General features: G+C 37.9%; 1 protein-coding gene across 1 annotated transcript in view; it reads left to right on the top strand.

The window, feature by feature from the left end:
- The window catches only part of LOC107602131 (uncharacterized), a 63,584-nt gene that overhangs the window by 2,789 nt on the left and 36,154 nt on the right, over nt 1–24,641 (top strand). The window contains exons 3-27 of the mRNA XM_016294542.1: nt 1,990–2,158; nt 3,869–3,993; nt 4,097–4,170; nt 4,905–5,078; nt 5,219–5,412; nt 6,690–6,808; nt 8,955–9,058; nt 9,900–10,031; nt 10,976–11,145; nt 11,770–11,900; nt 11,994–12,124; nt 12,216–12,380; nt 12,495–12,703; nt 12,869–12,999; nt 13,481–13,595; nt 13,812–16,001; nt 16,144–16,818; nt 18,000–18,112; nt 18,256–18,323; nt 18,518–18,639; nt 19,003–19,133; nt 19,260–19,402; nt 20,659–20,826; nt 20,956–21,176; nt 22,122–24,545. Of these exons, the coding sequence (XP_016150028.1) occupies nt 1,990–2,158; nt 3,869–3,993; nt 4,097–4,170; nt 4,905–5,078; nt 5,219–5,412; nt 6,690–6,808; nt 8,955–9,058; nt 9,900–10,031; nt 10,976–11,145; nt 11,770–11,900; nt 11,994–12,124; nt 12,216–12,380; nt 12,495–12,703; nt 12,869–12,999; nt 13,481–13,595; nt 13,812–16,001; nt 16,144–16,818; nt 18,000–18,112; nt 18,256–18,323; nt 18,518–18,639; nt 19,003–19,133; nt 19,260–19,402; nt 20,659–20,826; nt 20,956–21,176; nt 22,122–24,545 (8,398 nt within the window). The remainder of the gene's footprint in view (nt 1–1,989; nt 2,159–3,868; nt 3,994–4,096; nt 4,171–4,904; nt 5,079–5,218; nt 5,413–6,689; nt 6,809–8,954; nt 9,059–9,899; nt 10,032–10,975; nt 11,146–11,769; nt 11,901–11,993; nt 12,125–12,215; nt 12,381–12,494; nt 12,704–12,868; nt 13,000–13,480; nt 13,596–13,811; nt 16,002–16,143; nt 16,819–17,999; nt 18,113–18,255; nt 18,324–18,517; nt 18,640–19,002; nt 19,134–19,259; nt 19,403–20,658; nt 20,827–20,955; nt 21,177–22,121; nt 24,546–24,641) is intronic.

The raw sequence follows: 24,641 nt of genomic DNA, 5'->3' as shown, positions 1-24,641 counted from the left end.
GGTCGTCACATGTGGTTGCCACAAGCCCACTGGACACTCCTTCGCCGAATCCTCCGGCCGCGCCATTCTCAAGCCCGACCGCCTCCGCTCACTCAAGCCGGCCTCCGCTCACTCTAGCCCGCCGTGTGTTTCATTGTGAAAGCGAAACTACTTTGTTTGGCCTTCCAAAAGAGGACACGACTAGAAATCAGTGGTTAAGTTGTATTTACAACACTGTTCCAGAACAGTTCAACCCAAATATTCAGATGTGTCCAGCGCATTTTATGGAGGACTGTTTCCTGATCCTGGTAGAGTAGACTACACTGCCGGCTGTTCTGACTCACAGACTGTAAGTACGTTTTTATATTGAAAGAATTTGCCACTGACGATTCAAACGCGAGTTTTGAGCAGTGTAGAGTAGCGCTTGTTGTTTGTCATTTCTCCGATCACAAATGCAGACATGGTTTTATGTTTACGCGGCGCAACGCAACGCAACGCGTAAAAAGACAGTATAAATCATTAGAATCCGTAATTATGTTCCCACTGGATGCAACAAATGCCTCGTTTATAATGGATTTTAATGTTTTTGTCTCGTCGCTCCGGCCGGACAGGGCATCACAATATGGTAAGGAGCATAACATTTTCATCACACGCTTGAGGTATTTGGCCAATCACAACGCACTGGATAGCTGGCCAATCACAGCACACCTCGCTTTTCAGACCGATGAGCTTTGTAAAAATCGACGCGTTTCAGAAAGGCGGGGCATAGAGGAGAAACAATAATGTACAGTATGTGTAAAATAATGTGTTTTTTGAACCTTAAACCACATTAACACATTTCATTACACCAAATACACAAAATAATGTTCTTTTTAGCAACATCATATGACCCCTTTAAAATACTTTCACACTTTTTAATTTATTTTTGATGGTTGAGGAGCGAGGAGAATAATGGCACCTCATTTTTGCAGATGTTTATTTTATAGAGCAAACCTTTAAACAAGTTTATTGGCAGTCGATGATTGTTTACATTTTAACAGAAATTACCCAAATTTATCATAAAAAAGTGGAGGCTGTTTGCATTCGTTATATGCATTCTGTATATTCCTACAAATGTTAATACATTGTCGTATTTTTATTTCTTCCAGGATTTTTAAGAGAAAAATTTGTGACTTTTTGTCCATGACTATTGGATTTGAGGTCATCTGTATACTGTACCTATACAAGTTGACTAAATAAACTTTTAGCACATACATATGCATTTAAAATGTGGAGTCATTCTCTTCCTAGAAAACAGACCAAAATATTGATAACTCATCTTGCTCACATGGGTATATACATGGTATTGACAAGCAAAGGCAAATCATGAATTGGATATGTTCTGTCTGATCACTTGATCCTCTGCAGTGAATGGGTGCCGTCAGAATGAGAGTCCAAACCGCTGATACAAACATCATGATATTCTACAAGTAATCCACATGACTCATAAAAGCTGCATATTTGTGATGTTTTTAACTTCAAGCTGTTGCTTCCGGGTAAAGTACAAGTCCTCTATCTATAATATTGCTTTCTACAGTGGAAAAGTCATTTTGTCTCAATCAGGAGAGAAATGTTCAAAGATCACACCAGATGAAACGTTATTATGGATTATGGATGCATATTTTGGCCAGAAGTGACAGTTTAATGTTAAAACGCCTTGATGGATCTGTTTGTACAAAAACACTGCTTTTTACTTCACAATACGTTAATTAATGGACTGGAGTCATGTGGATTACTTGTGGATTATTGTGATGTTTTTATCAGCTGTTTGGACTCTCATTCTGATGGCACCCATTCACTGCTGAGGATCCATTGGTGAGCATGTGAAGTAATGATAAATTTCCCCAAGTCTCAAACTCATGTACATCTTACATTCTACATCATTTTCCACAAATGAAAACTATTCCGTTAACCCTAAAAAAACAACAACCTCTCAGCAACTAAAGTTAAACTCTGTGCTGTTTCTTTCAGGCTATGTGGCGCCTAGAAACCTTCCGAGCACCGGGTTCTTCCCTTTCCTGCAGACACTCATGTGTAGCACCGACAGTTCATGCACCAGCAAATCCTACCTAACAGAAGGACAGTCCAAATCGTACTGGTACACAGGTCGTCGCCACCGCAGGGATGCTGAATCTCACAGGTAATGCATGTGCAAAATAACACATTTCCAGAAATATTGTCTTACCCTTTCAGTTGTTTCATGTTGCACCAGATTCTCAGAAAACCTGAGGTCTGGTCTTGTTTTGATTTCAGTATTATTTCAAACAGAAAACAAGATTATTTTTCTTACCCCATTGGCAGATTATTTTGCTTGTTTCAAGCAAAAACTCACTTCAATTCGACTTGTTTTTTCTGAAAACAAGACAATAATTTTTACTTGTCTAGAAAATCCTTCTTGATTTAAGAACTTTTAGATATTTTGGCTGGAAGCAAGACATTGTTTTGCAGTGTAATGGTGATATTTATGAGCCAGCACCCTAAAGCCATGTGCTGTAGATGTCTGATAAAGATGGCTCAGTTCAAAATGACAATGGCCACACCTGTAGGTTGATGCGTCACTGATGAGATGATAATGGACCTTATGGCAAAACACTGCACCTCCTGTGACATCGCTGTCCCCTTTGCCTTAGTCAGTATTCATAAAGCTAAGAATTCTCTTATTTGGTCAGTTGATCAGCAAAAGATTTTGGCTGCTGTATAGAGAAATGTTGACTAAACCTGTTTGTTCAACAGCTCTTTTAATGCTGTGTATATCGTCTCCAGGTTGAGTCAACAATAAAACCTTCTGTAGTCAAAACCTTTGCTGGGTCATTGTTGCTGAAGAATGTTGGTGAAATGGAAATTTTTACATGCTATTTTCCTTTAAAACAAAAAGACAGACTGTAAATATAACTGCTTAAAAAGTGCAACTTCTTAAAAAATATTTTGGAATGTAAAGTGCCTGATTATAAGTAAAAAAGTGTTTGTCTAAAGCACTGTGGTATAATTACATTGTTTGAAAATAGATCATTAAGATAATTTGCTTTAAATTTATCTCTGTTATGATCTACCCATCATTGTTCAAAAACTGTATGACAGTTTCTTCCTTGTGAAACACAAAAGGAGAAAAAAAATGTCAAAACCTTTCCGTACATTCGGTCCACTTTCTTCCAGATAAAAACATTAATATTAGACATCTAACCTGTAAATTAACAAAGTTTTTAAAAAAGTATTTACATTTAACGATTATTGCTTAAAATTTGTCAGTGGAATTGCTCTATAAAATAAAATAAGTAAAACAAAATAAAATAGATACAAGTCTGTAAATATTAGATTAAAGTTTGTTAATTTAGTTGAATAAAGGTTGAAAAAATATAGAAAAGGCTTTAAGACACTATTTTGCTTTAACATACACCACAAAAGATTTTATTGAGTGTTTGAAAAATACATACTTTTAAAAATAAGGGGGTGGCAGAAACTCCCATGGCAGCATTCCTTCTTTTCGACTTCCTTTTATTAATTCAATTTCTTTGTGCGCTCTGAACAAATTCGCTACCAGCTCATAATGTGTAGGAGAGTTTAAATTCACAGGACTTGTTTGTGTAATCCTTTACCTAGCTATCGTTAAATAATGCTTCATCTTTCACTGTGACGTGTGCTTTTAAATAATCTGTCTATCATGTTTCTTTTTTGTGTAGACTTGTGCAAAGACGTCAGCATTTACATAACCATACATGTCTATGTTATAACCATGTTAAATATGTTATAACCATATTCTATATTTTTAGTAACAAAACTATTGTTTATTTAGTTTAATTTTAGTTAATTATGGTTCTTGTACTGTATATACCCATGGTCCTTTATATTTCAGTCCACCAACACTGTTCCATGGCCTGCCTCCACTGGCCCATCTACAGAAGGGAGGACTGATTCACTCAATCCTTAAAAGGGATACATCAAATCCAGAGCTCCTAGTGCTATGGGATAGGATGCTCAGTATGTACATTTTTATCAGTCTTTTAATACAAAGCCACTCAGTGTTAAAGAATTGATAATGTGTCAGTCAATGTTTTAACTGTGTTGTTTACAATATTTTAAGATTCCAGCTTTCAAAACATTCCCAATGTGACTTCAGTCATGCAAATTTTTAATAACACCACACTGGTTGATCAGGTTAGTGATGAGTGTTTTCTGTATTCTTGACATATCCATGTTTTTTTTATATATACACAAAAAAGTTGTATTTTCTTTTCTTTTCTTTTTTCTTATTATTTTTAGGAGATAATACAAAATATAATCTTTTTTTGTTATATTAATAGTATTCAATGTATGTTGTGTATTTTATGTACTGGTCCATTAAAAAGTCCATTATGATTTCAATGGTTACACTTTATTTTAAGGTGTCCTTGTTACAGTGCAGTTATACATTTCTGTACTGAATAATATTAATTAACTACATGTACTTACTATATGGTTATGGTGAGAATTAGGGTTTGGCTTAGGGTTACTTGCATGTAATTATGCATAATTTATTGTTATTATAATAGAAAGTACATGTAACAAGGACACCTTAAAATAAAGTGTTACCATTTCAATGTATATTTTATCATGCAATATGGCTACCAAAAAGATAGTTCACCCAAAATTTTGTTGTCGTTTATATTTACTCACCTGTATGTTGTTCCAAACCTGTATGAATTTTTGTCTTCTGTTGAACACAAAAGAAGATATTCTGAAGAATGTTGATAACCAAACATTTAATGGTAGCCAGTGACTTCCATAGTATTTGTTTCCATACTGTGTAATTCAATGACTACCAGCAACTGTTTGGTTACCAACTTTCTTTAAAATAGCATTCTTCAAAGTCCAGTTGCTTACATCATTGATTTTATTTTTCTTTGTTGTAGACAATGGAGTCTGTTTGGGAATCTGTGAGCGTCTTGAAAAAATCCTTATGCAGCTTCTCCGTGACTGCCATCAACACATCAGCCAGTACCCAGGATCTCTTTACACAAGGCTTAATAAACTTCTGCAGCTCCAACGATACTGTTCTGGAAGCATCCTTGCTCACCCTGAACCAGGTGGAGTCAGACCTCCCACACTGTTCATAATCTTTCAGTCTAGTCACATTATGCCCACATATGTCCAATTAAAAATAGCCATTAAATGAACCATTAGACATCACTTTGATGTTCATCTGTTTACTTGTGTGGGTCGCCAGGTGCTGACAGAAATGCTGTTCAATAATCCGACAGAAGTATTGGGATCAATTGAAGGGACTGTGGTGGTCCTAGATATGCTTCAACAGGAGACGTCAGTGTGGGACTTCCTACTTGGCTTGCCTGATCTCTTCCTAAAGCCAACAGATGAAGAGATATTAAATGCTGGAGCAGAGGAATTGGAAGATCTTAAAAAGTGAGTGTTTTGCTCACATACACTACTATTCAAATGTTTGAGATCAGACTTTTTTAAAATTAATACTTTTATTCAGATAGGATGCATTAAACTGATCAAAAGTAAACCCATTTATAATGCTACAAAAGAGTTTGTTGAAAAATGCTGTTCTCTTTCTATCCATCAAATAATCCTACAACAAAAATTGCAGCACGGTTTCCACAAAAATATTGCTGCACAACTGTTTTCAATATTAAAATAATAAGAAATGTTTCTTAAAGGGGTCATGAACTGCCTTTGTTTTTTTATTTTGTACTATTCTCTGAGGTCCACTTACTGTATAATGTTATCACGATTTTAAATTATGAAAAATCATAATTTAGAAGTAATAGGCTAATAGTTGTGTATGTTTGACAGCCTACATCCTTTATAGATGGACGCTGCTGTGATTTAGGTTAAAAACGCATAAATATCAAACCATCTGTAATAACAGACAAAGCAATAGTGATCATGTAATAAAAAGTTACTCAGACTTGTGTGGTGCGACATTACTCTCAGACCCAATATAGTCGGCACAGTCTACAGTCAATCTTTTAGTTTCAATCTTTCTGAAAATCCTGCATCAAATTGCTTTGTTTGTAAACGAATACACGGTAAAATGAAGTGAACAAAGGACTGAGTTCTTACTGACGCAGTCTGGCACTTCAAAATAAAGTTCATCAAATAAAGTGTATTGTTTGAATTCTATGTAGACCTGGGTTCGGCTGTCTTGTTATTTACACTACATGCGTGAAACAGTGGGTGGGGCTAAACACGCAGCGATGTAGAAGCAGGTATTGATCTTCTTCTGCGGAGGCGGTGTTTAGCTACACTATTACGTCGTAAAGTGGCACATTCCACAAGCTGTCATTTTGGCAGATGTAAGCTGTTTTTAGACTAACGAGAAAGTTTTGAGTTTTGTAACTTACACAATGTTTTTATATACCTCTTATATGTAAAAGCACCAAATAAGCAATATTAGAATGATTTCTGAAGGATCACGTGACACTGAAGGCTGCACTTTGTATTTTGTGTACTGGCAATTTCAGCCAGATCAATGCCTGCTTACTCCTTGTGCATGTTTTTTGGTTCTGGGAATTCCATAACCACATTAGTATGTGGTTGCCCAACTTGATTTTCCAAATTCAGTCTGATGTGTTTATCCACACTACACTCCCATTATGTGTGACTTGCATGCTTGTAATGTTTGTGTTTGTTGACTGGTTTCAAAGAATCTCAGCTCTCTTATTTGCATTTAGTGCCTTGACATTTCTCCAGAGGACTATCCCTCATGCCAACATCTCTACTGCTGTCACAAACCCAGTCATCACTAAAGGCATTGGCTTTCTCAGCTACATGAGTGCTTGGAAAGGGAGAGGTATGTTGAAGATGACATGCTGGACATGTTTTGTGAGCTGCATGGTATTTGCGGCAACCTATTTAAGCACTGCCATTTCCTTAATTACAAGGCAATGCCTATTAATTCAAGCTGAAAGTAGTTTCACATATTATTTTTTTTGTATTGTATTGGCACTCACAGGCTGCTCAGGGTTGCACATGCCTCGTTTTAAAGAAATTATGGGTTTGGAAAGTTTCAGCCAGGGCAACATGTGTTGTGATGACCCTCATGTTGTTCCAAACCTGTATTTATTCCAGAACTGTTTTGAAGAATACAGAAGAATCTACACCCATATAAACAAAAGCATATAGTTACTGTTAAGTTTCAAAAAGGACAGAAAAGTCACCCTTAAAGTATCATAAAGTGGTTCATGCTATTTTTTTATTGGTTCATAAAAGTGGTTCATTCTAGTTTTTCATCTGGACATGTTGAATTTATTTTTTTTATTTTCATTAGAGAAGGATAAACAGGGAAGGTTGTTATACAGAACATGTATGGTTACTACAATTCTGCCCTTGAGTAAGGTTCTTAACCTCATGTTGCTGGCTGCCAGGTTGCTTACTATCTTTGGGGAGATGTTGATTATTAGGGGATTTAGAGACCAATGAGTCTATTGTCAAAACCAGTCTGGACTACGTGTTCTATGTGCACCACACCCTGTCTTATAAAAGGTGAGCATCCTACTTGGCAAGGTGAAAAATTATCATCACATGACAGTTACAGCCTGTTCTCATAAAAGAAAGCTAAGTGAATTTTATTATATGAGTGCTTAAAACTGAAGGGTGTATTTTTTGTTGTTACATTTTTTTTAATTGTTTTTTATCCCTGTTTAATATGTGCAGATATTCATATTCAAGCTATTCATAGGATGATTGTCTGGTTGTTTGACTATTGGGAGGCAGGGGGAGTGTTCCAGAAACCAGTTTGAAAACAAATTTGTTATGCTACTGACACAGAAATTACACATTTTAGAATTAAAGGGTTAGTTCACCCACAAATTTGCACATAAATCACTCACCCTCAAGTAATCCTAAGTGTGTATGACTTTCTTCTTTCAGATGAATCCAGTCGGAGTTATATTAAAAATGATCTTTGATCTTTCAAGCTGTTTAATGCCACTCAGCGGGTGTTGCATGCATCAGTCCAAAAGAAGTTAAATAAAAAGCGCCCATCCATAAAAAATGTGTCTCACACGGCTCGCGGGGGTGAACAAAGACCTCCTGTTCCGAATCGATGCGTTTTTGTAAGAAAAATATCCATATTCAAAACGTAATAATTACTTTAATGTAGCTTGCGCCAACAGTTGTACATGGAAGCAGCTCCGGGCGGATGATGTATGAGGTCAGTGCTACGAATGCGCCGGTGAGTCTCATGAAAACCAACGTTTGTTAACAGGAGCAAAGGAAGCAAAGTTTCCTTACTTTAGCAAGGGAAAACCAGACTCTGCCTCTTTTTCCAGAGAGAAGCCAACCACTCTGGGCTTATATCGAAATCCTCTGACATTCTTCTTTACAAATCCTCATTTTGTACTTCTAATAAGTGACCGTTGTTTTGTTTTGATCTCTCCCCTGCGCTTCTGCGTTCGTCACTTCTGAGCAGCGCATGCGCAAAGCCGACCTCATACGTCATCCGCCCGGAGCTGCTTCCGTGTACAACTGTTGGCGCAAGCTACATTAAAGTGATTATTACGTTTTGAATATGGATATTTTTCTTCGAATCGATTCGCAACAGGAGGCCTTTGTTCACCCCCTGGAGCCGTGTGAGACACTTTTTTATGGATGGGCGTTTTTTATTTAACTTCTTTTGGACTGATGCATGCAACACCCGCTGAGTGGCATTAAACAGCTTGAAAGATCAAAGATCATTTTTAATATAACTCCGACTGGATTCGTCTGAAAGAAGAAAGTCATATACACCTAGGATTACTTGAGGGTGAGTAATTTATGTACAAATGTTCATTTTTGGGTGAACTAACCCTTTAACTTACACTCTGGTATTTTGACCAGCATGTTCCCCAAAATGTGGATTGACATGCAACTTTCCAGTGCATTAGAATGCTGTCTGCCTCAAGAGCTCTCATGTGTTGGTCAAAGGTGCAGTCACATTTTTATCTCGTTTTAAACAGATGTGTATTTCAAACTGAGTGATGTCGTGACCCCAAGCAGCATTGCTCTACTTAGCTCAGACATGAGAGACCTTATCAACCAAATCCAGATTCCTCTCGATAAGGTAGGCCTTTCATGGTTGCTCAGTGCAGGTTCTTTGTTCAGAAAAGGAGTGTTTATTCAACTATGTGCATAAAGCCAAAAGCTCCATAGACTTTAAGAAAATAAATTCCTTTGAAACACTTTTTCACACTTTAACTTATATTGAATTTGTCCACAAACTACATCCAACAGTGTATATGCATGCATTAAAAGTTGTCTTGTGTTTTTTTTCCACCAGTGTCATATCTACCACATCTCAAGTTTTGTATTGTTTTTAATATTATCCTGTGGTGGAAAAGGCAGCGATTGAAGTAACATTTTAAACTAAAAATAGTTTTTTGTCTTGCTAAGGCTAGCATTTTATGTGGATTAAATATACACACATTTTCACACTTTTTGCATTAATTTTGAAATACAGTATGATTAGAAATGAAGCACAATATGAATATTCTGTTTGTAAGTTGTATTTAGTGATTCTTCTTTATTCATTTCGTATTGCAGTTGATTTCACTAGAGTTTGGTGTTAGTGTGTTACTAAGTTAACAACAACATAATACTCTAGCATTAAACTCTTCATTGATACATTTAGTTATTGTATTTCAATATGGAGAAATTGCATAAATTGACAAAATGAGAGCTTTATTAGCAATGACGCACAATAAAAATACTGTTCACAAAAGATATATTGCAACATTTTTCCACATGGGGTTTGACATATAATGCTCTAATGTTGCTTACGTAGGCTAGGTTCTGGGAGAACCAGCCCAACTGTTTTTTATTGTTTAAAGTTTAGGAGTTTATACTGATATATACTGAAACACAAATAACTACACAATAATTCACACATATTTTGATCTTCTCAGACTCAAGTGCTGTTCAACGAGGCAGACTTTCGTACCTTTTTGTGTGACCAAAACATCATCGCATCCTATTGTTGGAGTTGGGAAGCGGGCAAGATATTTGAAGGGATAAATACATGGAAAGTTGTTGAACAGGTACATTTCTTATGTATAGGTATCTATTAATACTGATTTTCTATTTTTTAGAAATAAGCCATATTAAATTACACTTCCTTCTTGGACTTTACTAACCTGTGTGGTCACACTTTATATTAGGTAGCCTTAACTACTATGTACTTACATAAAAAAATGTGGACAATACAATGTATTTATTGTGGTCATATTGTATCGCAAAACACATTTGCTGCTATTGAGGTGGGATATGGGTAAGGTTAAGAACAGATTTGGTGGTTTGGGTAGGTTTAAGGGTGGGTCAAGGTGTAATGGATGGGTCAACAGTGTAATTATAAATGTAATTACAGAAATTAATTACAGATGTAGCTACATATAGGTATTTAAAAAAATATTAGTACAATGTAAAAACATTAATGTACTCAATAAGTGCATTGTATCAAATTATTAATTTAAATATAAGTACATAGTAGTTAAGGCCACCTAATATAAAGCGGGACCACCTGCGTTGTAGTTGAGAGGGTGAGAAACACTAATTTGCAGTTCCTCTTCCCTACCTGCTATCTTGTGGGAAAACACACAAACATCAGCTGCACTTGTTACCCAGGAAACCAGCTCAGTCTAAACACAAAACAACACGCTAACAGCCCTGAGACTGATTGCATAAAAAGCATGTATATGCAGCAGTCCTCAGGGAACACCAATTAGATATTCCCCTCACCACAGAGGGAACTCCACAACAATATCCAATCACCATTATTTTAAATTCAAAAGTCATGCAGCATATTACAAATACCATGCAGAGTAATTAGTAGGACTGTCACATTGACAATTACTTACAAATATGACATACTATATTTGGAACAAACCCACTTGCATAGGCCTTTAACTCTGTATTACATTTAAATTATGCATGCTGCTACTAAATACATCTGTACCAATAACATCTTCATGTCTCATCCCTACAGGTGCTGTTGACCTGGAGTCAGACCTCTGCCTCGGCAGACATAGCCTTCACTAAGGAGGTGTTCAGCAGCTTACTGGGCCTAGTCTCTCCATCAAGCCTGGATGCTGTTCTCAAACACACTAGGTCCCAGCGCAGCAGTGATGCTCAGCCACAGAGCCTGGGGGAACAATTGTATGTCAACCCACACTACTTTGCATGTGTTTAGATGGAATTAGATGCAGTAATTAAATGTGAAACTGATCTGTTTTTCTGTAACAAATACAGTTATCCATCTGGATCTGTATTTCACATCAAGTGATGACCCAACACAGTATCAAACCCATATTAATTGTATTGTATGGGTTGTATTTTCGCTTACCTCTCATAGTTTTGGTTGCTATTTTCATGTCTGTGGTGGCATCTGCCAAATCTGGTTTGGTTATGCCATGTGACAGATGAATTTGTGCTTGAATACCATTGAGTTTGCTTCCAGGATGTAGGTTTTTTTTAAACTTTAGTAGTTAGATTTTTAAATCAGTCAAACTATACAGATGCAGCATGTTTTCACCTACACTGTGCAACTGCTTGTTACTGCTGGTTTAACAAGAGAGTTTAAGTATTAGTCCACTACTTTTTATATGAATATGGATTTTATATAAAAAAAAAACAAAACCAGGTTCTTGTACAACTCTTTTTAAAATTTTATTCTCACTGCCATTTCCTGCTGGTTCAGCTGACATCTGAATGAGGAAAATAAATCTGTTTTTAAAGGTCTTGAACCTAAAGTCCAACCTATTCACCATTTTCCCTGTACAGAGTCTTCGGATTAAGCAATACAGCATTTGATTTTCTACAAGACATGCCTGGCTGGGAATACATTCAGACTTTCATGATGGCTGGCCATTCATCCATGCAGGTGGCGAGAGTTGCAATGGAAGTACAGCTACGTATGTATCAGCATGTGCAGAGAATTATGCAATGCAAACAACTTCCAATGCTTGACACACTGATTAACTGAATTATCATTATCTGTTTCACAGCATTCATTGATGTGGTCCTGAGGGATGCCAAGTATGTCCAGGAGGCCTTCCTTTCTCTAATGGAGAATGAGACCTTTGCTAAGGCCTGGGCTGACCATGCCATGGACTCTATTGTGCAAACCATAGCCAATGTGGGTCAAAAAGTCTTAAGTGTGTGCTTCTTGTAGTTTTCATTAAAGTCTTTATTTGTCATATTGGGTGTCCTCTAATATTTTCATACAGGTTCTAGAGGGTCACACTAGCTGCAAAGACCTTTCTGCTCCCTGGGCTTGGATGTCAACATACAGCTCTATAGACCTTCAGTTGTGGGGCACTGTAGTTTGCGCTGGGAATGACACACGTCTTGAGGAAATACTGTTAACATCACTTTTGCCAGTAACTGAGAAGGTAAGGGGGTGTATTTAGAAGTAATGGGCAGAACTTTTCTAACTTTGTTATTATTTGACAAAAAAATGGAAATGGACCATTATATTACTGCCTAAACTAAATGTGTTTTCACAGGTCCAGCAGTTGGTTGGTGCTGTGAATGGAACTGTAATGTACAATGTCACACCCTCAATACTTATGGCAGAGTGGCACAACCTGTACACAACTGCCCTGCAGTATGTCACTGCCCTCGTGAACTTGCAAACTGTGCTTAATGAGAACTATTTTGCAGCTTGGATCCCTGGGAACATTTCAGTTGGATTGTCCCAAATTATTTTGACCAGGTCAGAAACCTAGTAACCTAGTGTTGCTTGTTTATAATTGTATCAAGTGGTGAACCAAACTAAAACAGTCCTTGTAGAAACAGAGCTCTGTCTAGCTAAGTACCTTTATCACTTATTAAATGCATTTTATATGTTTATTTGCATTTGAATTTTTTTGTGAAACAGGGCTTCTGGCACATTTGAGAACATGGGTTCTCTGCTAGAGAACAGCTATCTGTGGCCCTCCATGGAACCATATGTCCATATGGCTTATTGGATTTTGACCTACCAACCTAATGCCACTGCATCACCAAACTGTGAGTGTAAAAAAAAGATGAATATTGGATAAATTGATTCACTTTGTTTCTTAAGTAGTATGATTTTACATTGTTATTAATTTTATACCAATGAGATTGTTATAACATTTTAAAATCAAGTTTTTGTATTGCAAATTTTTTTATTTTTATAAATAAATTTATTTTTATTTATTTAATTATGTTTTATTAGTTAACTTAAAATGACAGTATAACATTTAATGTTTTAAATATATTCTTTGTATAATTGTTCATGATACCTAATGCATTAATACGTTTGAACAAATTTAACCGTATTGTAAAGTAATGCCAGTTCATTGATATGAAATATGTGTACATTTGACAATGTATGGCAAAGCGTTATCATTTCCAATCAATCTATCAGTTCATAGTAGAATCACTGAAGATATTGCATGATCAGAATTTTATTTATTTCAGCCATATTATAAATAATATGCAGTGAGTTGTACACACTTTTTTGCAGGCACACTTCTTCCATCTGCCATCACCTGTCAGACCGGCTTTACCTGGGAAAAAGCTGTTCCACTGATTCGTTCTTTGATCTTTGAAGTGTCAAGAGAACCTGACAGCCTGTTAAGGTAGTGATTATTTGCTGAATTTATTTAAGAATTTATTGATACCAAAGTAATTTTATATTTTTTTATTTGTATACATTAACTTATGTACTACTATGTGCATACTTGATATTCAGAATGTATCAGATTACATAAAAAGTCTCATTGGTGATACAATATAGATTTTTATTTTTTTTGTAGACAATGACTTTCAATTCCACCTTTTTCATTTGATTTTAGACCTCTCCAGGGGACAGTGGCTCTCCTCCAAAACAGTTACATGCCACTTTTACAGCAAGTCATTGACAATGGTCTACCGGGTCAGCTCCTTGGTAGTGACATCTCACTACAAGACTTGTTGCTGAACCTCATTAATACAGTTGATAAAGAAATTCAGCTCCTCTCCAACATTCAGTCCACACAACAGTTTGACACTCAGCTCTTGCTCACTCTGTTAAACGACATCATGGCAGCTCTTGGACTGGGGCAGGTAGAGAACCTGTTGCCAGGAAGTTCCCAAACAACCAGCATGCACCCAGTCATCATGGGCGTCCTTCAGGTCTTGAACAATGGGTCCATCCAGATGCTAAATGTAGAGGATAGTTTTGCAGTTCTTCAAGCTATTTTGAGCCAACTTGGAGCCATCTTGCCTCCAGAGCAGCAGTACCAGTTAGAAGCAGTGCTAAATAAGACTCATGCCCTCATTCAAGATCTGGAGATCTGTTCAGCTCTTGGCCAGGACTGTGTTGCTGATGTCCAGAATGTCTTTGATAATCTTGGAGCAATCCTTGCATTTGGAAATAATATGACCATCCCAATTACACCTCTTCAGGGTAACATGACTCTCCCTGTTGTGCTTGATGTTCTCACTCTGCTCCTGCCATGGAACATGTCCCGGCCAGCAGAAGCCTCGATGGAAATTTTCAGGAAGATCCAGTATCTTCTTGAGCTGGCTTATGCATCTCCTGTTTTCAACATCAGTCAAGTTTTACAAGCCTCCAATCTCACCATTTTTGAATTAGAACAAGTCAATTCAGTAATTCATTCTAATTGGTCGGCATCCGTACTGCAGACTCTGAATATTCAAATCCCACAATGCATGAACACTCAAACCACACAGTCTCCTCAAAAGCCTTCTGCTAATGGACAGGCCAAATGTGTCCTTCAGCTCATCCAGACTGCTTCTGGTTTACTTGGAGTAATACCTGTGGCAGAGAATGCTCAAATGACTCTTAATAATTGGCTTAACATAATTTCAGTAGAGTATCAGAAACTAAATAACATGTCCATTTCTGGATCTGACCCACTTGCACTGACAGAAGAGGGGCTGATAACAACACTGTCAACCATTAGACAAAACCTTCAAGGTCTTGATGTGGAAAACATCACTAATATTACAAATGAGCTCAACATTCTGGAAGACCTCTTGAGAAAGGTATTCAGAGAACAATACCCATACCACACCATTAACTCGACATTGATGGTGCAGGGACAGTATGCACAAAGGGTGTATGGAGAAATCACACTGTGGTATTTAAACAAGCTTGAAAATGCCACCAGTGGCAGTATGTTTGCAGAGATTCTCCATCAATTGAAATGCATGACTGAAATGCAGGTGGCACTCATCAATGCAGAAGCAGATATGGTGACACTAGCAATGAATCAGATCCAGAACTTGACTCATGTGAGGTTTCCTCTGGAAGGCGAGGATCTTGTACATGTTGCCAATACAATCATGACCATGCTGCAGGGTGAGCTGGCACTGATTAAAGGAACTCTTGAGATACAGCAGGCGTTCTACGATTCTCTAGGCTCCCCAATGAACATCAGTATTCCTGCTGAAATTGAAGCTCAGATCATGACCTACCTCAACTTGACAAGGGAGTGGATCACTAACCCACAAGTGATGACAGCACTTGCTAGAATTTTCCAGTGGGAAATTAGTTCTGTAGATATCACAACACCTGGGAAGGATCTTGAACAGCTCCTCCAAGCCTTGACTCCCCTACTCCGTTTTGAAGATAGAGAGTCCCTTGTTGTTGTTGACCAGTTCTCTCAGGCAGTAAACTATGCTCTACAGGTGGCTAGCACTGATGGTGGTGTCCAAAGTGAAAACTTCACAGAAGCCATCATCAGTGCTGTGAGAGTGATTCTGAAGAGTATTTCAAATGAAACTGGAACACTACCTCAGGATGTGGTTAACGATATTCTTGGTGCTTTTAATGGTTCACTTCAGCTGATCCTGAACCCCAATATGAGCTATGCCCAAGCTAACACACTAACACAGGAGACTATCCAGATGGTAGAGGGAGCGATTCATACCCTTTTACCAGCAGAAGCAGCTGATGTGTTGGTTCCCATTAAAAACAGCATTTTATCCTATCTGAATAACATCTCCCAGCCTGCTGGATTTGATCTTTGGAATGAACTGTGAGTGTAGAGACTGTATATTTGCATATTGTTCTTTCTCTCTGTTTCGTTCTTGCTTTCTAATTACATTTTAATATATGTATTGTATGTATATTTGGAAGAGAGATGACAGTTGCACTGATGTTATTTTCCCTTTTTTTAGCATTGTAAATGTGATGACAGAGCTTCAGAATTCCCTACCATCAAACAACACAGCTCAGCCCATCATATCAATGATAATCAAGGTCACAGAAAACCTTCTGAGCTCAAATGAAGGCAACTTGACAAAGGACTTTATCATTAACCAACAACTGACAATGGCACTTGCTGCAATCTTCCAGGGGAACGTTAGCTCTGTAGATCTTGCTGCAGCTGGGGTGAATCTTGACCAACTTTTGCAAGCCATGGCCCCCCTACTCTCCCCTGAGGACAAAGCCTTCCTGGCTGTTGCTGAACAGTTGTCTCAGAGACTAACCTACGCTCTACAGGTGGCTAGCACTGATGGTGGTCTCCAAAGTGAAAACTTCACAGAAGCCATCATTAGTGCTGTCAGAGTAGTTCTGGAGAGTATTTCAAATGAAACTGGAGCTCTACCTCAGGATGTGGTTAACAATATTTTTGGTGCTTTTAATGGTTCACTTCAGCTGATCCTGAACCCCAATATATACTACATGCAGGCTAACCACCTCACACAGGAGACTATCCAGATGGTAGGGGGAGCTATTCATGGCCTTTTGCCAGCAGAGGTTGCTGAGGTGTTGGTTCCAATGAAAAACAGCATTTTAACGTATTTGCAGACCATCTCCCAATCTGCTGGACCAGACAAATGGAATGAAGTGTAAGTATAGACTATATATTTTTGTATACACACATATGTGTGTATGTGTGTGTGTGTGTGTATGTATATATATATATATACAGTATATATATATATATATATATATATATATATATATATATGAAGAGTTCAAATGCAAAAGCCTCTAAGTTCCGTTTGAAAATTTCTTCTAAAATGAGCATTTTTATCAGGCTCCTATTTTTATGTCCAGTTATTTCATTTAAATGGCAATCTAACGAACCTATTCATTGCCATTAAAGGGAAATTACTGAAACTACACATAGAAGCCTAATAAAAATGCTAATTTTAGAAGAAAATTTCAAACTGCCCTTAGAGGCTTATGTATATATAGACAAGGAGATCTATCCCACTGCTCCGGGTGTGTGTTCACGGTGTGTGTGTGTTCACTGCTGTGTGTGTGCACTTTGGATGGGTTAAATGCAGAGCACAAATTCCAAGTATGGGTCACCATACTTGGCCACATGTCACTATGTCACTATGTCACTATAAATATACAGTAGATAGTGAAAAACAAAGAGATCTGTCCATTTATCCATCTATCCATCCCTAAACTATCATTAAAAATTAAGGGTCAGTAAGATTGTTTTTAAAAATACATAAATTAATACTTTTAGCCAGGATGCATTAAATTAATAAAAAATTACAGTAAAGTAATTTATAATATTACTTAGACTAAAGTAATTTATAATATTTATTTAGAAGTTTTCTATTCTAAATAAATGCTATTCTTTTGAACTTTCTATTCATAATAAATGCTGACAAAAATGTATGAAATTTATCACTGTTTACACAAAAAATATTGAGCAGCACAACAGTTTTCAACATTAATAATAACAAGAAATGTTTTTGTGCATCAAATCTACATATGATTTCTGAATGATTATGTGACACTGAAAACTGGAACAACAGCTGCTGTATTCAGCTTTACCAGAAACATATTTCACAATTACAAAATTATAAAATATATTAAAAAAGACCAGCTATTTTGAATTGTATTAATATTTCACAGTATTACTGTTTTAGCCTTTTAGATTAAATAAATGCAGCCTTGGTGAGACTTTCAAAAGCGGACCCCAATCTTTTGAATTTTAGTGTAAATGCAGTAAATATATTTGTGTATGCACAGGTAATGACAGTTGGTGTTTCTTTTTCGTTTTCAGCATTGTGAATGTGATGAGAGAGCTTCAGAATTCACTGCCATCAAACAACACTGCTCAGCCCTTCATATCTGTGATTCTCAAGGTCACAGAGTATATTCTAAACTCAAATGAAGGCAAGTTCACTGTATGGTGTTTGTTGGTAATCGGGATTCATTATAAAACAGTTTGTTAGTGTGGCCATATATTAGTAAAACTATTTAAACCATTATTTCTATATCAAGATGTCATAGATATATGTACTAAATATTTTTCTTAGGATATACAAACATGTGGCATAACCTAGGCAACTTCAGTCTTGGCAGCCTAAATGAAATAACAGAACAGGTAAGTTGCTTTTATTTCTCAAAGGCCTGTAATTGACAGCTCCTTCACAACCATCAAATCTTTTGACAAGAAAATGTTACCATATTATGATATGTGTTGATTTATTGCACAAATAAATACAATTCATACACACACAAATATAAATGTGTTATGTATACTTGTATCGAGCATTCAACTTTTTTGTGATGCTACAGCTTGCAGTCTTTCTGGGCTCTATGTCACCATTCATGAATGAGTCCACCCAGACTGTCACAGAATGCGTAGGCGTTCTGGTCCAGATCCTTTCCGGGAGTGCTGACCAGCTGACCTTTGACAAGTAAGCTTCATTTATATAGTCAAGAGAATCATAGAGAGTCCATGTGGCCATAATACTCAGATTCTCTGGCAACTTTGACAACTTTAAAATGAACACTGATACAGTAGTTGTTGGGCCGGTCTATTTCTCACGCTGAAGATCTGACAAGCTTTTGTTCTTTTCACATTTGTTTTCAAAAAATGCATTTTTTGCATTTGGCAGTATGCCTTTTTCCAATGCGACTTACATTGCATTTAAGCTATATATACATTTTTAATGCATGCCCTGGGAATAAAACCAATGAGCGTACATATTAAAAATAGATTTATTTCTTATTGTCTCTCAGTTTTGAATGTTAATCTGACTGTGTTTGTTGAACAACAGGTTGGAGAAGATGTTGGTTGCTCTGTTTTCAACCTTCAAAGGTACTCCTATGTGGGATTCATTGCCGTCTGTCGTGTCCACAATTCAACAAGCCATTGTCAACAGTGCTCACAACATGCAGGCACAAACAGGTGAGAAAAGCAAAGCCTTACTGTTGAATACAGCTGCAAAAGTATTGAAGGGTAGGCATTCATGTTTCGTACAGTCTTTCAGATCTGAACTGTATGCATCTAATGTAAGTGCTTTCTTCTCCTCAGAGCTCCTCCATGTCCTCCAGCAGCCATTGTCCAGCCTTTTGCCAGGCATTGTTCATGTTACGAACACAAGCAGTTTCACTGCTCAGTCCTTTGTTGGTGGATTGCTACAGGCCCTTGTGTCAACTGCAGAAGCTGCTCTGCAGGTTAGAACAACATTCCTATCTACTGATGTGGTGGACTGTTAAGATACGTATACAGACCTTTCTGAAACAATGTAAAGAATGCAGGGTTTTGCTATATATAATTGAGGGTTGGTGAGCTGGAATTTCTATATAATGCCACTGAAGCTTGTTGAGAAATGATTGACATTCTCATTTATGACACATACCCAATCAATATCAAAGTCATGTGCATGATACTATGTTCTCAGACACCTACAATGTGTTTGTTGTGGCTTCAGCTTAAAATAGCTGAAGTCCTTAGTTACAGTAGAAAAAAGACTGTCATTATGTAAGCATGACAGTGTAAAATCGAAATGGAAAGTTGTATGTATGATCAGTTGTTTTACAGTGGTTCCCTTTAAGATGGCATCCCACTAGCCAAATTACTTGATTTTGATCTTGAATTCAAAATTTAATTGGTTGAGAAAACTTTTTTTGAGTACTCTCATTGCTACCTGTTATGCTAACCGAAGAGTAACTGAAACCACAAAAAATGTGAATTTGAAAGGTTACCCTAGCACTAGCTTAAGAAAATTTATTTTTATTAGTAAGGACACAATATCCTAGTAACGCACTGTGTTTTTGATCAGGCATTGAGGAGGTTGGATCTTGCATAACCTGGTGTTAGTTGTTAATTAGATTTTTGTGTGTTTCCAAACAGCCACAGGCATCATTAATAAATGTATTTGTGAAATGTTCTGACATTTTTTCTGAAATGAATACAACAACCTTGGCCCAAAAGGCCCACTCAGTGTGCCAAGAACTGTATAAAATCACAGATAAACAGCTAGCCATTAGCTTGCGAGCATAGGTGCTACTTTTCATCCCTAGAGAGAATTTGGTTTCCTTTCACAACAGATGCTCAGATCCTGGCAGGAGTTATATATCTCTACTTCTCTGCTACATGTTCAGTGAATGCTTTGTCTATGATAGTATCAATGATCACATCACTTGTATTCACAAGGCATAAAATGAGATCATGGATGGGTTCCCCTCCCCTTCCCCTGGGCGCAACGTAAAAACTATGGCCCAAACTTTTTGCCATCCTGACAAACTCTGTGTTTTGTTTTTCTTGCATTCACAAGCTCTCTTTAAATGTGATGACTTTTTGACTCCAGAATTAAATAGTGAATTGTAAAAGAGAAAAAAACAAAACAATTCAGTACCATCCTGTCTAATCTCTCCATGTGTGTTAGGCTTTTGTGATAATGTTTTTATTTTATATCCTCACCCCTCAGGCTGGTTTGGAGGGTCAGAGCCTGAACTGCAGCTACATGCAGCAAATATGGCAGGATGTCAGAGCTGGTGCTGGAATAAGTGAAGACACTGTTGCTTTGTGGTGTAACATCAGCCTACTGCCAGTTATAGCAGCCTACAATAAACCAGCTCCAGCCTTTAATATGACAGTGAGACAATAAGTTCCAGTTTTATAGTAGCCTTTTTTATGGCTCTCAAATGCAACTGTCATATGTCACCACTAGATGGTAGTGTGCACTAAAGACTGATTTAGACTTTGTCCCTCTGTTTCTAAACAGGGAATGGCAGTGAACCCTCTATGGATAAACGCCACTGCAGGAATGATGGCCGAGTCACTGGAGACTTTCTATGGGGCGATCCTGAACAGTACCTTTGCTGTCAATCACCTTACAGAAGTCCTGTTGCATTACACTTCAATGCTATACAACCTCTCAGTGCTAGAAATAACAAACCAGGCTGACTGGAATGTCCAGCTACTCCAGATGCAGCTGTACCAAAGGTATTAATGCGCTGGAGTAATTTTTACACTATCATATATTCTTACCGTGATACTTGACCCAAGTCATATTACATGACAGCAAACAAATGGCAGTCTTATAACAGTGAAAGATCTTTTATAAAGATAAATGCTATTGAGCTTTTTACCATTTTTTTTCAAACTGTAGGCTATAGCTTGACTAAATTGCCGGCAACAAAAGCGTGCAGCAATTTTGCTCGCACTCATACGCCCATTATACCTCGACATTATAACGAGCCGATTATATTACTGAAATACCTTCTCAAATTTGCCAAGAGATTTGCATTTATTAACCATAAGGACCAGGGGTTGGAATCATGCAAACAAATTAAGTAAGAGTAGTTAAATTTGCATTAAGGTTGATTTATTCAGTTTGACTCCCTTGCTTCCAAACAGGTTTGAGCAGATAAAGTAGTTTCTATTATTCTGTTATCTCTTTCTCCCTGCTCTTAAATTGATTCTGCTTTATGTGCTCATCCCTGTAATGAACTGACTACTGATAGGAATCAAATTATGCATTTGCGCATATCTGGGCGAATCAATCACGTAAGACTGCAGGAACATTTCTGTACCCGCTGTAGATCATTGAACATGATGGAAATTGTCTCTAAGTCTATTATAACTATACAGTTCTATTAATATAATATGAGTACCCGCTGAAATGGAGAGCAAAATCAAGATTAAATATGGAATAATGTTTTGCTGCTTTAAATATAAGTAATCCAGTTTAAAATTTGTAGACGTCTTATATTCATATGACCGATTCATAAATGGGCCCATCAACTCTACGTTTAAGTATCTTGGACTGTAATGGTTTATAATCTATCACATATATGCATAACAGTACATTATTTAATCCAGCTATTTATTTTTATTTTGTAACTTTTTTGTGAACATGCGATACTAATTTGTCTCATTCATTATTAGCCTCTCCTCAGTACAAATGGCTCTGGAGCAAATTAAGACAGAAGCTCCCTGGATGACGCCATACATCGAGGCAATTGGAAAAACTATAGAGGTCATCCTACAGAATGGCAATCTCCTTCAGAACTCAACTGTAAGCCCTCAGATCATCATGCAAGCTCTGGAGATCACGCTTACCGGAATGAATTTTACAAAGGAAACCATTAATTACATCCTGGGTGGAGACATATTTATGAACCCCAATGGAAGCACAGTTGACAGTTTAATAAAAGAGGTTATACAACAAATCATTGGTACGGGATTGCTGGGCAACTGGCCCACCCTTTATGGAATAATGCAGCAAGTTCTGTATTTGGAAGAAACAAGTGGCACCCTATGGAAAACTGTTGATTTTTTCAACTGGCTGTACACTACTCAAGATACTGGACTAAATTTGGTCTTGGAGATCCTGCGCAAGCTATACGATATAGTAAGAGATGCCCTAACTAAGATGCCACTGCCGTGTCTCTCAAAAACCTTTATTGACCTTTCGGGGAATGTTTTGTACATGCTGAAACAGATCAAACTAACCAGTGACCTCTTCGACCCTGTGGAACAATATCTAACCCCACTTAAAATGCAAATTGCTCAGGGACAGAACCTGCAAGGTCTTGTGTCCCACACAAGAAATGCCAGAAGAATTGCTAGCGAAGTACAGAGAGAGCCAGTGGATGACTTCCTTGACCTTCTTGTCATCGACTACCAAGCCTTGCTTGAAGTTCTATCCATTCCACCCACATCGACTGAAATTCTGGAGACTATTCATGTTTTCTTTGCAAATCCAGACTTGGGTGTCATCCTGAAGGGTTATTTGAGTGAAATGACTGGAAACACAAGTCAGGAGGAAACCATTGACACAGCTCTGAATGTGCTGTCTTACTTGACACTCCCTAGCAATGGACAGCAGTTCCTGGAGATGTTCATGGACATCGGAAATGATGGGTGGAATTTGCAGGACCTTGATAATGTAAAGAAATTTGCTGAGAGCCTAGGAAGAACAATTGACGTGGCCATGGTGCTATCCGACCAGCCACCTCTGAACATTGCGCAAAGAACCGAGCACATGGCCCAACAACTTCAAGCTTTGGTGTCAAATATCACCTTACAGGGTGGAAATGGCACCGACACTGCAATCCAGTTCCTCACGGTGCTCAACAACATCCTTACCGAGAACTTTGAGGAAATCAAGGACATCAGCCCTCAGGTCACTGGTATTCTCCAAAACATAATTGGCTCGTTTTCCAGTCCAGGGTCGCAGATGAGCGTAGCATCCTATTTGTCAGCCAAGGATCAAACTGCAGAAGCCTTCGACTCACTTCCCTTTGGAGAGATAGCTGTGTATTTCAACATATCTGGACAAATGCTGCAAGCCTTTGCACTGCTCGAGGCATATCCCGGAGACATTGAAAAAGTCATGATGTCCACCAGCATGATTTCTAACTCCCTAAACCATGTCCTTGCCCTCTCGAATATCACAGCTCTTCCGAATGGACAATCTGTTCAAGAGGTCACCCATCCCCTCATCCTTAGCAGTGCCATGGCCACCCACATCCTATTCAACCTCTCCATGTCAAACTATAGCCTGAGCAGCGGTGCTGAGAGGGAGATGCTTTTGACCCAGACGTTCAATCAGATGGTTGTCGTTCTCCCCAAGGAAACACACATGTACCTCTTTGCTATCAAATCAGCTCTATTCACTGCCCTCTCGAGAGTATCCAACACTGCGGAAATTACATCCCACTTCCCAGAAATCTCCCAGCTGGTTACACAGTCTCTTCTTAACTCTCTAAACATTACTTATGATCCGACATCCATGCATATGACTCCAGATGGCCTTGTTTACATCTTGATGACCGTGTCTAATCAAGTGTCCATGAGTCTCTACGAGGGCCTTATGTTATCCGGTTCCCCTATCCAAATCTCACAAGCAGTGAACTCTTTAAGTGAGGTTGCATCTTCCATATACTCGATAATGCCTGTTGAGGGACGGCCATACATCAATATCACACTCAACCTAATGGAGACAATGTCTTTTGTTCTTAATGACACCAGCACCTTTGGGGATGTCAGTGGGGCAGTATCTCAAGTAGCCAGTTCTATCAACATTCTTCTGGCCTTGGTGCACAACATGAACACAAATTCCTCCAGCACCATTATAGGTGAACTAGTGCAGACCCTTAAGACAATCCTAATGATCATCCAAGCAGACCAAAACCCTTTCACCCAAACAGCTGTTATTACCCAGCAGCTGCTGCACACCATCCAAAATCTCATCTCGCTGGGCAATAGCAGCAATGTGGAGTCTGAACTCGCCAAAATAGTGCTGGGGGCTTCTAGCATGAATATCGGCCATCTGCTGGGGATGAATGACACTAACTGGACCGACAAGTGAGTTTCTTTGAGGTTGTGCTCCCAAGGCTGGTTCCTGGTTATAAGCTCATAACTAGGCACAGTTTTTCATTTCTTTTTCTTGTTCAATGCATG

The sequence above is a fragment of the Sinocyclocheilus grahami genome, unplaced genomic scaffold, assembly GCF_001515645.1.
Source record: "Sinocyclocheilus grahami isolate Dianchi unplaced genomic scaffold, SAMN03320097.WGS_v1.1 scaffold320.1, whole genome shotgun sequence".
In the NCBI taxonomy this organism is placed as follows: Eukaryota; Metazoa; Chordata; class Actinopteri; order Cypriniformes; family Cyprinidae; genus Sinocyclocheilus; species Sinocyclocheilus grahami.
The sequence above is the reverse complement of the archived record's forward strand: the minus strand, read 5'-3'. Positions and strand labels throughout refer to the sequence as shown.